We start from the raw sequence: 13,086 nt of genomic DNA, 5'->3' as shown, positions 1-13,086 counted from the left end.
TTGTCTGAAGTTTACTTTTAATATAGTATATATTAAAATTAGAATAAGTTAAAAATCATAAGCACTATTTTTGTATGGGATATTTGTGCTGAAGATTTGGTTATAGTAGATAACAGGACTTTTCTTTCACACTAGAACCCATCTGTCAACTCATTCAAGCTTATTTTCACTACATGTGAATAATTCTAGGAGTTAATGGTAACTAAAATAGAGTATTTTCTTCTATTGTCAACAAACGCATGTCTATAAATTGTGTTTTCCATATATCTGTATTATATGGATGGGATTCTTTTCTTTTTATAAGATTTAAGTGTTTAAAATTTTTTTTTATCTGAATGTTTCATTTCCTGTATCTATAATGCTTTTATTTTTTTACATTTTAAGTTTTCAAGCAACTCCATTCCTTTAATCTAGGACATTCCTAAACAGCATTAATTTTCAGGTAATTTTCATAAGATTTAAATTTATCATCCATTTTCAAGAATTCATAAAATAATGATATGTATGAAAATTCAATATGGAAATTTTGATAGTCTTACTATTTACAAATATTTTATATTAAAATAATTTAAAGCATTAGTTAACAAGCTAAATAATTGAATATTCAATAAAACTGTCAATTCATTTTCTCATGTTTTCAAAATACAGAAAGTATAATAATGTGGTGCAGAGTTTTAAACTTTAATGCCTGTATTTGCAACCAAAAATCAAGAGTTAGAAATTAACCAATATGTGTTCACTTACTAAATGTAAAATGAATGGGTACCCAATTATAGTTAATTTCTAATTCTTGATTCTAGGTTGTGAATATGGCCATAAGTGATTTGAATTTTGGCTTTAACACAGTTAACATAGAGCTCAGTGTTTGAAATTATTATTATTTCAAGATTTTTAAAGTTTTTTTAATAATTATAGAAAAATTAAGGGCAATATGAAATTTTTGGATGAATAAAAATCATTATTTATATTAATTTAATGTTTTATAATTTTCTATATTACAAAAATTTATTGATATCAAACTGTTTTCTACATAAATTTAGTCATTTAATTAAAATAATAAATTTTAAAAAAAAATTGGATTTTTTCTATATGAGACATTTTGCATAGAAGAAACAGTCTAAAATTTAATCACTTCAGTAATTATACAACAAATTTTTACCTTCAATTTTATATGATATTATCATTATATGAAACAATACCTATATTTCAAAAACTAATATTAAAAGAAACTGTTTTAACATAATTTCTTAAATATAAAAATTAATACCAGTCTAAATTAACACTCCTAAACCTCATAACTCCAGTAATAAACATTTAATAGCAAACTAACGTTTTCAATCGTACATTCGGTCTTCTTCAGGTTTAAAAAACCAGTTATATTCGAACATGTGAATGCATAGAACAAAAATTCTGAAATTATTTTCAAAAAATGGAACTTTACCAACGTAATTTAAAAGAATAAAAAGTTATGCATGTGCATTGCCATGGCAACGACATGTTAAATATGAAAATACGTTCCTATAATGACATATATGTGCTACATACGTTGACTTACATATAATGACATAAATGTGCTACATATGCTCCTATAGTNAAAAAAAAGGTTGTAATTTAATAAGAATAAAATAAAACTGGAAGTTTATGAATTTTTCATGTAAAAACATTGTACTGCTATAATCAAAAAATCATATTTTAACTGAAATGTTTTGAAAATTTCCTTTATCATCAAAATAAAAATGATATAAATATGAAAACCGATATTATAAATTCCATACAAATAACACTTTCTATAAAAAAAATTATGAAAATCACATTTATTATAATACATTGACACTTTCTATATTTATTAGTATAATAATAATTGAATATTTTTAAGGTTGTTATTATTATTATTATTATTATTATTCTGTTTATGACAATAAACTTTTTTATGTAATACTCAACAAAAGATATATGAATATATAATTCATAATTTTCCTTTATTGTAACTAACTTTTGCCATTGATTTGATGTTGGAACATTAGACTTATATTGCATTTATCATTATGTCAGAGTAGTAAGCTGTTTTTTTTTTTTTTCTCATGTATTGAGTGAGTATAGATCTGGTTGCATATGTTGTATATATGTTAAATTCTTAAATTTTATTGTGTTTTTTTTATTAATTTTAACTTCTGTCAACATATTGAAGGGATTGTCTCATTTCCCATCCATTTCTATAATAAAGCAAGTATTAAAAAGCTCTCTCCCAAAGGGATTAAAAAGAAAAAAAGAGCTCTTGTTACATTTGATTCCTGTAGATTCCTGAGAAATGATGTTTAAATCCCAAGAACTACAAGAAATATTGATAACTGATGTTTAAAAGTTTATAAAAAGTAAAGAATTTTAATATTTGTATAAGTAGGAAATTTTATTTTTGATATTATATGTATTATGTAGATGTTATATTTTGTGAAAAAATAAATAAATCTTGTTTTTTTTTTTATATTTAGCTGTTTGTTTCCATTTTAAACATGATAAATGATATAATTACTATGCAGTTTGCCAAATAAGATTAACAGCATCTTCAAAACAAGAAATACAATAACAGGATCCACTTTATCGACCCAAGTTGTCATCAGAAACAAAATTAGCCTCAATAATACCGAACAAGAGATCCGTTATCAGAAATGTTTCCGTGATAGAAAGTCAATAACTGATCACGACAGAAAGTGCAGATAGAATGTCACCCAATGCCCTCGACTTGTATCGTCTCATAATTCTCCCCTTGTGTAATTAAACCACGAGATCTTGCGTTCTTTTTTTTAAATGTTTCGGTAGAAATGTAGCAACCGTTCTATTCGTCGAAACAGTGCACATTTTTACGTCAATATCACGTCATTAGGCCTTGAAAGAATGACGTCAAATTTACGTAATAATTTGCGTCATCCCAACCAATCGAACCGATTTTTAAATGTTTCGGTAAAGTTTACAGAAAAGTAAAGTCTTGTTCTATTGGTCGGGACAGTGCATGTTTTTTTTTACGTTAATATGACGTCATTACGCTAATTTATAATAAAATTCAAAATAATGACGTCGAATTTACGTAAAAACACGTGCGCCATTCCAACCAATCGAATCGACGTGTAAAATGTCCCGAATCATCTTTAAATATTTACTCATTCAGTTAAGAGAGTTATAAAATAGGATTCATTGTAAGTCTTCGCCCTTTTAATGTATCCCCAGAAGACTTTGTATCGAATTTCAACGACGTAAAATCTAAATAACATTTGTAATTGCTTAGTATTGAAAGTCAAGAAATAAACAAATCGTGCCTTTTGAAGTTGACAAATAATTGGTTTAAACTTGGCATTTCGAGTAATCCATTTATTTCGTTCAATTATTAAAATGTCTAATTAAACTTGTTGAAATGTTTTTATTATCGCTCGTAATGGAATTTCGATAAATAATTTATGTTTTAAAACTTAAAGAAAGAAAAAAATAATAAAATAAAATATTCCTTTAATTATTTATTATTCCCCTATGAATGATTTCTGTTTAAATATCAGTTAAAAACATTGGTTATGACAAATATGATTTATCGGTCAANTAAAACTTAAAGAAAGAAAAAAATAATAAAATAAAATATTCCTTTAATTATTTATTATTCCCCTATGAATGATTTCTGTTTAAATATCAGTTATAAAATCCGACCACAGATGGCATAACTTTCGCAATTATGAATTATACAATAATAAAATTATTGATAATTATGACACGAATTTTTAAAATTTTAATGACGATTAATTTATATTATTTATAAATTATACTTTACAATTATTAATACAATATCATTTATATACTTAATATCTATTTTAATATTATCATTCGAATTTACGATTATAAATAGTTGAAGAGACATATTTAAATTATGTAATATTATAATAAACATTATAAAATTATTTCCAGTTAATATTCTTCGTATACATTTGTATGACGTGAAGTATTGCTACTATATACTTACTTGGAACTGTAAACCATTTTCAACACCTGTCTAGATTTATCATACAGATAATGAATTTTATTCTGTTTTTGGACCGCCGACCCTCGCTATTGTTTTTTTCTGTAGCCGTTAATGACATCAAAACTTTCTTAAATAGTAATTTCAAGACGAAAATATTTATTGTATAAAAAAATGATATATAATGTCGGTTAAGTTTGCTTTTACCTTCTCTTCTATTCACATCTTCCTCTTTACTTATAAAAACTTGCAAATTTTAAAGTGGTCTTTGGCTGAGTAGAAAGTTTAAGATTGAGATTGAATACCCTGTATTTAGGAAGCAATTATCTGTTGACTGTGTGTGTGAGTGGGGGCTGAGATGTTTACAAGTACATCTGGGTCACTATTTTCAGAACACTATAGTTAGCGCATTTATCGGACAGGTGAGAGATGCCATGATTCCATCTAAATGCTTTTTGGATAAACTGTTTTGTAATTTCACACGAAGTACTTTTAAAAAGCTAAACATTAACTCCAGTCATTTATTAAATTTTTAAACGGATTTAAAACAAGCGCTTTTTTTGTTATTTACTTATTTAAACGCTTTTAACTTGTTGTATCGTGTCCTCAAATCTTGCAACTCAAATTTAATTCATTTCTAACTAAGATAGAAGACTGAAACTTTTAAGACGTATCTAAGTCCGATGACAATGCATTTTAATGATGTCTGAGGGGGTGACTCCGCCCCAAATCTTCCCCAGTCCGATAAACATAACCAAATGCAGAATTTAATTATGTATGAGTGTTAATGCATTGTAGATACGTATACCGAAGAGTCATCCTACCATTCTTTACTCCCATTGTGAGGATGAGGGGGTTCTCCACCATATACGTCACGACCAACCTCACCAATAAAAGCATTTTTTTAATATATAAATATATTAAAATTATATTCTACAAGCTGATACATAACACTGATTTTAATATAAATTACATTAACTCTTATTTACAAGTTTATAAAATCATTTAACACACGTATTTTAAGCTATATATATATTTTTATTATTTTCATTTATGTGTTTAAAACATTGTATAATTTGCCACTTTCTATCATATTTACCGTCAATTATTATTATTTTCATTTAATTACAACTTTTGCAGGTTAAATCTTTATCGTACCGAACAAATAATCTTCAAAAAGATAATTGAGAGTAACAATCTAACGATTAAACTAGGGAAAATAACGTATTTAAGATGATTTTCCTGGCATTTTTAGAATTACTGTCAAACACCATAATCATAGACGATTTTCTACTCCGTATGGGAGATGCAAAAGATAACAGAATTTCCGGACAAGAAAAAAAATAAGTAACAAGACGTCTTAAGATAATTTCTTAATTCATTTATAAGTTGTCTTCATTAAAATAATTTTCACGAAACTTGATTTCTATCAAATGACCTTCATTCCTTTCATGAAACCTGCTTACAGCTGAAAGACTGTACAGTACCGATTTTCAGATCTTATGATTGATAGAAATTGTAGAAGATATAAAGATATATATAAAAAAAGGGGTGGAAAAAGTAAAGAGGAGGCATTTCGAGCACGAATATTTTCGATTTTTTCCTAGTTTTTCTAAAAGACGGATTTAAATACACTACACTCTCGCTAATCCGGCCGTTAATAATACGGCCTTCAATTATCTCGCTTTGTCTCTCATTTTCTGTGTGTGTGTGTGTTTTTTTTTAAATACAAACAATAAACTTGTAAGTTAGATTTAATAAAGAATTAAGCGTACAATTACATAAGTTTACAATAACAAAACAGCACAACTCCAAATAATACAGCACAGAAGAGTAACAGGCCACCACCATTCATTACCTGTAGTGATGTGCCGGATCGTTAAAAATGTATATCCGCGGATACGGATACGGATACGGATCATTCGTGTCTAGATCCGCGGATACGGATACGGATACGGATATCCGGCACATCACTAATTACCTGTAGGCCTGTTACTCGCTTAATTAACTGGCATACATGCCAGAAATGCCGGATTAGCAAGAGTGTAATGTATCTAAATAGCTGTGTTAAATTTAAATTTTATCGCTTGATTTTAATTAATAACTGCGATTTTTTTTTTTGTTAAGTTTTATTCGTTAGTGTTTGAATAGTTTCTAAAATTGTATAACTGTTTATCTTATTAGAAATCTTTTTAAAAGAAGTTATTACTTTAAAAATCAGATTAAAAAGTAAAGATTTGTGTTTTCCCGTTCTTAATTTGACCATCAACTTTGTTTTACTTAATCCCAAGACGGTTTCATTGATTGCAATCGTTAGTCTTTGACGCCTGGCTGACCAGATTGCAATTCTAACGCACTACTATAGTCATTAATTTCGGGTTTCTTTTTATATATTTANGGACCACCAATGGAGAGAACGGAAAAATAATGATTGATAGTTAGAATGAGTCACTTCTGATCCGCTGGGTGATTATCTCGTGTTTAAAATGTGGAAGAGAAATGGATCAGATTAGAATGTTATGTTTATTATACAGATATTTTATATAAATATATCAGTAGAGATTATAATTAGGGGGAGAGATTAAAAGTAAGGATAAAGAGATATATTTTTATTGATTCATTTTCTCTCTCAATCCCAAGATGTAAATTTGAAAGAAACAAAGAAAAAAAAAAACATAATATTTAACTGTAATTATTATTGTAAATTCTAAAAGATACTCGAGAAACTTTTTCCTCCCACCGCATAGAACTGGTGCGAGATAAATATGCAATTTATAGGCCGGCATATTAAATTATGCTAACAAGTATGCTGATATATGATGTAATTGTGAGAACAGTGACGTAACGAGGGAGAATGGAAGAGGCATATCTGAAAGGCCATTATGAACTCTTGTAAAAAATTAACAAAAAAGTCAATTTATTATTGAAAACGTTTTAAAAAATTCGCCATTTTATCCATCAGTGCATGCCGTTAAGACACGCATAATTATAAGCCCTATATATACATATATAGACCCCGGGCGCCGCAAATCCACAATTGATCTCTCATCTTTGTATGAGAGATCAATTAGTTTAAAAATGTCTTTTCTGATTGTCTTTTCGGCATTTTTCTCATAACGTTAATAGTCGATGTACCAAAGAAAAGATGAATTCTTTTCCCCGTTTTTTTCTCGATAAATTCCAAAATAAGGATAAAGAAATAAAGAGGAAAGGCATGATTGGAGGTTTTTTTCCTCTCTTGTTATGTCAAAAAAATTGATCAAAGAGAAGATTTGCAGATTAAATCACACTTCAGTTACGAATGGCAAAATACAGAATGATTCTTTTGATTTAGTCATATCATTGATTTAATACTGGTGAATAACTTGATTTAATTATCAATATTTCATGACAGTGAATAAATTAACGTTGAAAAGGTCACGTTAAATCAAAATTTGTGATAATGAAATATAATTCTAGAGAATTTTATCTCTCTCTCTGTCTCTCTCTCTCACCCTCCCTCCTTAATGAAAACATAATTATACAGTAGACCCCCCCCTATAACGCTTAGATACGTTCCACGCTATACGAATTTCGCGTTATAGGAATCCTTAAATACATGAGCCAATCACAGCCTAAGGATTCCTACAACACGAAATTCGTATAACGAGGAACGTATCTTCGCGTTATAGGGGTGTCTACTGTAATAATAAAATTCCAAAAGTTTAACAAAACTAATATAAAGTCTAAATTTCAAATATTATAATACAATGTCATAATAAAAATATTAATTTTAATTAAAATATTTAGTTTGAAACATATTGAAAATAGATAAGTAATAAAAATTCATGGTTGCGATTGTCAGCAATCTACTCCGAAAGGTTTCAATGGAATCGATCTTACTCGAGATGTGAAAGTAAATTAAATGGCTATAGAAGAAGTTAGAAACATTATAACAGGAAAGAAATCAACGTTAGAAGCTATTTTAATTGTTATTCATGACGATAATTATCTAAAAGTTGCAGAAAAGTTTTGATTACACTTCAAGGCGCGGCATATAGTACCGTACATAGAAAAGACGCAAAATGATAAATCATATTTAAACTTATATTTTATATAATAAGCTTGTAAACTTTTTTTTTCCCTTTCTTCTTGAAAGATTAAAAGGGATTGCACAACCTAATTATATTTATTTATGTTCAGAAATCGCTTCTTTCTTCAAATTACGCGATCTACCAGACAACTTTCATCAATCATCTTTAAACGAACTAAATTTTATCGGGTCTACTTGTTATTAATTTTTAAACAAATATAAGTTTTTTTTTTTTTTCTAAATAAAAATAAAAGTTTAAGTTAATATATTAATATATTAAAATTCATTATAAACAGCGGATGAAGTTCAGAGAAGATGCATACGGGGAAAGATGGCCACTTGTTAAAAGTCTCCATATATATATATATATTTTACAATAATTCAAATATCGAACATCTTACTGAATTACTGTAAAGTAGACCCTCTATAACACTGTTAATAATTCGTTTTATATGAATTCCATGTTGTACGAGTCACTTAGATTTTACAAATATGTGTGCCGGGCTGTGAATGGCTCACGTATTTGTAAAATCTAAGTGATTCGTATAACATGGAATTCATATAAAACGGAATACAGTCGACCCCCCCCTATAACACTGTTAATAATTCGTTTTATATGAATTCCATGTTGTACGAGTCACTTAGATTTTACAAATATGTGTGCCGGGCTGTGAACGGCTCACGTATTTGTATAATCTAAGTGACTCTTACAACATGGAATTCATATAAAACGGAATTATCAACAGTGTTATAGGGGGGTATACTTGTACTGTATAATATTAATTTTTTTTTAACCGTATAACTTTAATTATTTAGCACGTAATTTAAAGTAACGAACAATTAAGAAAGGGATGTGCTAATGATATCAATCTTCCGTGTTTGTTTACTTGGCTTAGGTTAATTTTTCTTCCCTTCATTAAATAGAGACGTTTGAAAAAAAGAAAAGGATATTTTCTAGTTTTCTTTCCTTGTAGGACATTTTTTTTCCGCAGTTTTTGCCCGTTATTTTCTCGGGAGGATGCAGATCCGACTCACATATTAGGACCACCAATGGAGAGAACGGAAAAATAATGATTGATAGTTAGAATGAGTCACTTCTGATCCGCTGGGTGATTATCTCGTGTTTAAAATGTGGAAGAGAAATGGATCAGATTAGAATGTTATGTTTATTATACAGATATTTTATATAAATATATCAGTAGAGATTATAATTAGGGGGAGAGATTAAAAGTAAGGATAAAGAGATATATTTTTATTGATTCATTTTCTCTCTCAATCCCAAGGTGTAAATTTGAAAGAAACAAAGAAAAAAAAAAAAAACATAATATTTAACTGTAATTATTATTGTAAATTCTAAAAGATACTCGAGAAACTTTTTCCTCCCACCGCATAGAACTGGTGCGAGATAAATATGCAATTTATAGGCCGGCATATTAAATTATGCTAACAAGTATGCTGATATATGATGTAATTGTGAGAACAGTGACGTAACGAGGGAGAATGGAAGAGGCATATCTGAAAGGCCATTATGAACTCTTGTAAAAAATTAACAAAAAAGTCAATTTATTATTGAAAACGTTTTAAAAAATTCGCCATTTTATCCATCAGTGCATGCCGTTAAGACACGCATAATTATAAGCCCTATATATACATATATAGACCCCGGGCGCCGCAAATCCACAATTGATCTCTCATCTTTGTATGAGAGATCAATTAGTTTAAAAATGTCTTTTCTGATTGTCTTTTCGGCATTTTTCTCATAACGTTAATAGTCGATGTACCAAAGAAAAGATGAATTCTTTTCCCCGTTTTTTTCTCGATAAATTCCAAAATAAGGATAAAGAAATAAAGAGGAAAGGCATGATTGGAGGTTTTTTTCCTCTCTTGTTATGTCAAAAAAATTGATCAAAGAGAAGATTTGCAGATTAAATCACACTTCAGTTACGAATGGCAAAATACAGAATGATTCTTTTGATTTAGTCATATCATTGATTTAATACTGGTGAATAACTTGATTTAATTATCAATATTTCATGACAGTGAATAAATTAACGTTGAAAAGGTCACGTTAAATCAAAATTTGTGATAATGAAATATAATTCTAGAGAATTTTATCTCTCTCTCTGTCTCTCTCTCTCACCCTCCCTCCTTAATGAAAACATAATTATACAGTAGACCCCCCTATAACGCGGAGATACGTTCCTCGTTATACGAATTTCGCGTTATAGGGGTGTCTACTGTAATAATACAAAATATATAGTAAAATTCTGTTTAAATTTTAAAAAAGAAATCGTTATCGTAAATTAATATAAACATTTATTACATATTTGTTTATAAAATAAATTGTGCAATTTCGTCCATTATCCCAGCTATGGGGTAATACGATATGCAATTTGAAAGCCATTTTATTAGACTTAATTAATTATAAAAGGTCTTAAAGTTAATTAAAGTTAATTGGGAAGACTCGTGATACATATACGCCACCTGTGAGTCGAGTAGACGAAGTGTATAAACTTCGAAACCAGTTAAAAAACTTGGCAGAATTGCAAGAGACGAGGTTCAGTGTAGCTTATAACGTGTTCACTTGCAACATTACAAAATGCTTGGCATCTTAGCTCTGTTCGTAGGGTTCAATGTTTTATATTACGCGTCATCTAAAGCAGGTTAGTATACTGATTTAATATTTAAATAGATTAATTTTTATCAGGAAGATAATTAATTAACGAATTAGATCATATAAAGCGAACGACATTTATTAAGTATGTTAAATCTGCCAGATGTTTAGTCATTAATATACCGATATCGTATACGTATTCTTTTTTTTTATCCCCCACTACGTATTAATTCTTCATTAATTAATGATTTATAAGATACTAAATTCCGGAATGAGATTAAGTAAAAAAGAAGAAGAAAATGCGGATATTCAACGTTAAAATTAATAACTTTACCTTGATAAATTCATTTAAAGATTGTCTTAGAAAATATTTGTAACAATAACGTGTGAGAATATACTGAGTAAGTTTTAAAGTTTTAGCGATTTAACTGAAGTGTTTCTATTTAAAAAAAAAAGAGGAGGAAGAAGAAGAAGAAGAAGAAGAAGAGAAAAAAAATTCTTTTTGTAGATAGGTCTATACTTTATTTACTTTTAGAAAAAGATTACTAGCTAAAAAGATTTAGTTGCTTCAAGAAATCAGATATACAGTATTTCTTTATACCCCAATGGAAATGAATCCATGCAGTTTTTATTGACCAAAGCGTCAGTGGAAGACATTTCTTTCAAATACCAAAGTACAAAGACGAACTTTCGCTCTTGTTTACTTTTAGATTTCTAGAGCTAAAACTATTTCTCAAAAACTATTGTATATTAAGTAAAAGAATTGGATGTATGTATATAATATTTTCTATTCTGTAACGTATATATCTTATATTAAAAAGCAAAGTTTCCGAAAGGCAATTATTCTGTAAAAATCCAGAGAAGATTTAAAAAAAAAAAAAATAAATAAATATCTTTCTCCGTTTCAAATAAAAAATTTAAACGTTAAGTCACCGAAATTTTATATGGAATTTTACCTACCGAACCATTTACTTATATCCTTCACAAGAAAATAATTGAAGAGTGACGATTCGCATCATCAAAAGGATTGATGAAGAGTATTAGGATGTGCCACATCCGATTTTCGAGTTGGGAAATTATGAATAATTTCTCTCTCTCTCTCTCTTTTTTTTTATCATCTGTCTTTACTTTTTTCCAGTTCCAGTTAAATTAATATTTTTTAAATATATAAAAATAATTATGTAGATTTAAATTCCCAATATGCATGAATATATATACACAGGGCCCGCTCAAACGTCAATTTTTAAAAAAATTTGAATAAAAATACATGTATTTTAAGCTCCATTATACCTTTCTTTTAGGCTCCACAAAATCTCCAAAGAAATCTCTTATATAATGAACCTATTATAAATTTTCTAGGAGATTTATGTGTTTCCGGACGTTTGCATACGTTTACAGTATGATATACGGTCGAGGAATATGCATAAACTATAATGTATCACTCATATATAACATATGGAAATTTCGGAAATATCAAAAGCTTAGAATTGTTAGTAATATCATTAATACTGTTATACATATGGAAACTTAAGGATAGAGGAGGAGGAGGAGGAATGAACAAGCAACACATGGAAACAAATCCATATTAAACAGACAGTGCTTTATGAATGTTTATTATTCTAGTTGTTATTGGTTTGTAAAACTGGGATTTGTTATTTGTAATACTTGCAGATGTTCGCAGTTTTCATTCTAGAAAAATATGTCCTGTGTTTGTTTTTATAGTTTCGATTTTTAAGTTAAGTGTCAAAGTTTATCGCCTGATTTTTAAAGTTTTTTTTTTCTTTTCTTTTCTTTCTTACTTGCTGAAATCAAATGAATAATTGAAAATTTTCAATTTCTATTGCTCATTAGAGACTTGCTGTTGAAATAAGTATTACAAAATTTAATCTTTAAGCTAAATGTTTCCTATAAATTTATAAAAAAAATTTGATGAAAAATATTGAAAGTTTTTCCTAGATTTTTATGTGCACAGAAATATTTAAATATTAAAATTAATTATAATTTAAAAATCTTTTAAATAATAAATTATATAAATAAGTATAATGTGTTATTTTAAATTTAAAGTTTTAAAATTGTAAGAAAGAAAAAAAAAATTTAATTATATTTTTCTTGCTTTTTAAATTTTTAAATAAAATTTATTTTCATTAATTTTTTTCCCTATCAAAATATTTAAATATTTTTGAAGTTATTTGCTAATAAAATTGACAAAGTTATAGCTTAAAAAACACTTTAATTAATAATTCACATTATATACTTTATAAATAAAATGTGAGCAAACATCATAATTTATTAAATGAAGCTTAAAAATTAAAAAATATATATATAAAATAAAAATATTTTACAGAAGTTTTTAAAAGTTTAATTAACATTTAGTCATTTTAATATATATACATTAGTGACAAA

The 13,086-nt window shown here is 27.7% G+C and overlaps 1 protein-coding gene across 1 annotated transcript in view; it reads left to right on the top strand.

Moving 5' to 3' along the window:
- Window positions 1–10,460: 10,460 nt before the first annotated feature.
- LOC111618900 (protein turtle-like) overlaps window positions 10,461–13,086 on the top strand; it is a 64,497-nt gene continuing 61,871 nt past the window's right edge. Inside the window, exon 1 of the mRNA XM_023360525.1 lies at window positions 10,461–10,732. Coding sequence (XP_023216293.1) covers window positions 10,669–10,732 — 64 coding nt within the window. The 5' untranslated portion in view covers window positions 10,461–10,668. The remainder of the gene's footprint in view (window positions 10,733–13,086) is intronic.

The sequence above is a fragment of the Centruroides sculpturatus genome, unplaced genomic scaffold, assembly GCF_000671375.1.
Source record: "Centruroides sculpturatus isolate CEXI.00-Female unplaced genomic scaffold, Cexi_2.0 scaffold58, whole genome shotgun sequence".
NCBI classification, from domain to species: domain Eukaryota; kingdom Metazoa; phylum Arthropoda; class Arachnida; order Scorpiones; family Buthidae; genus Centruroides; species Centruroides sculpturatus.
The sequence above is the reverse complement of the archived record's forward strand: the minus strand, read 5'-3'. Positions and strand labels throughout refer to the sequence as shown.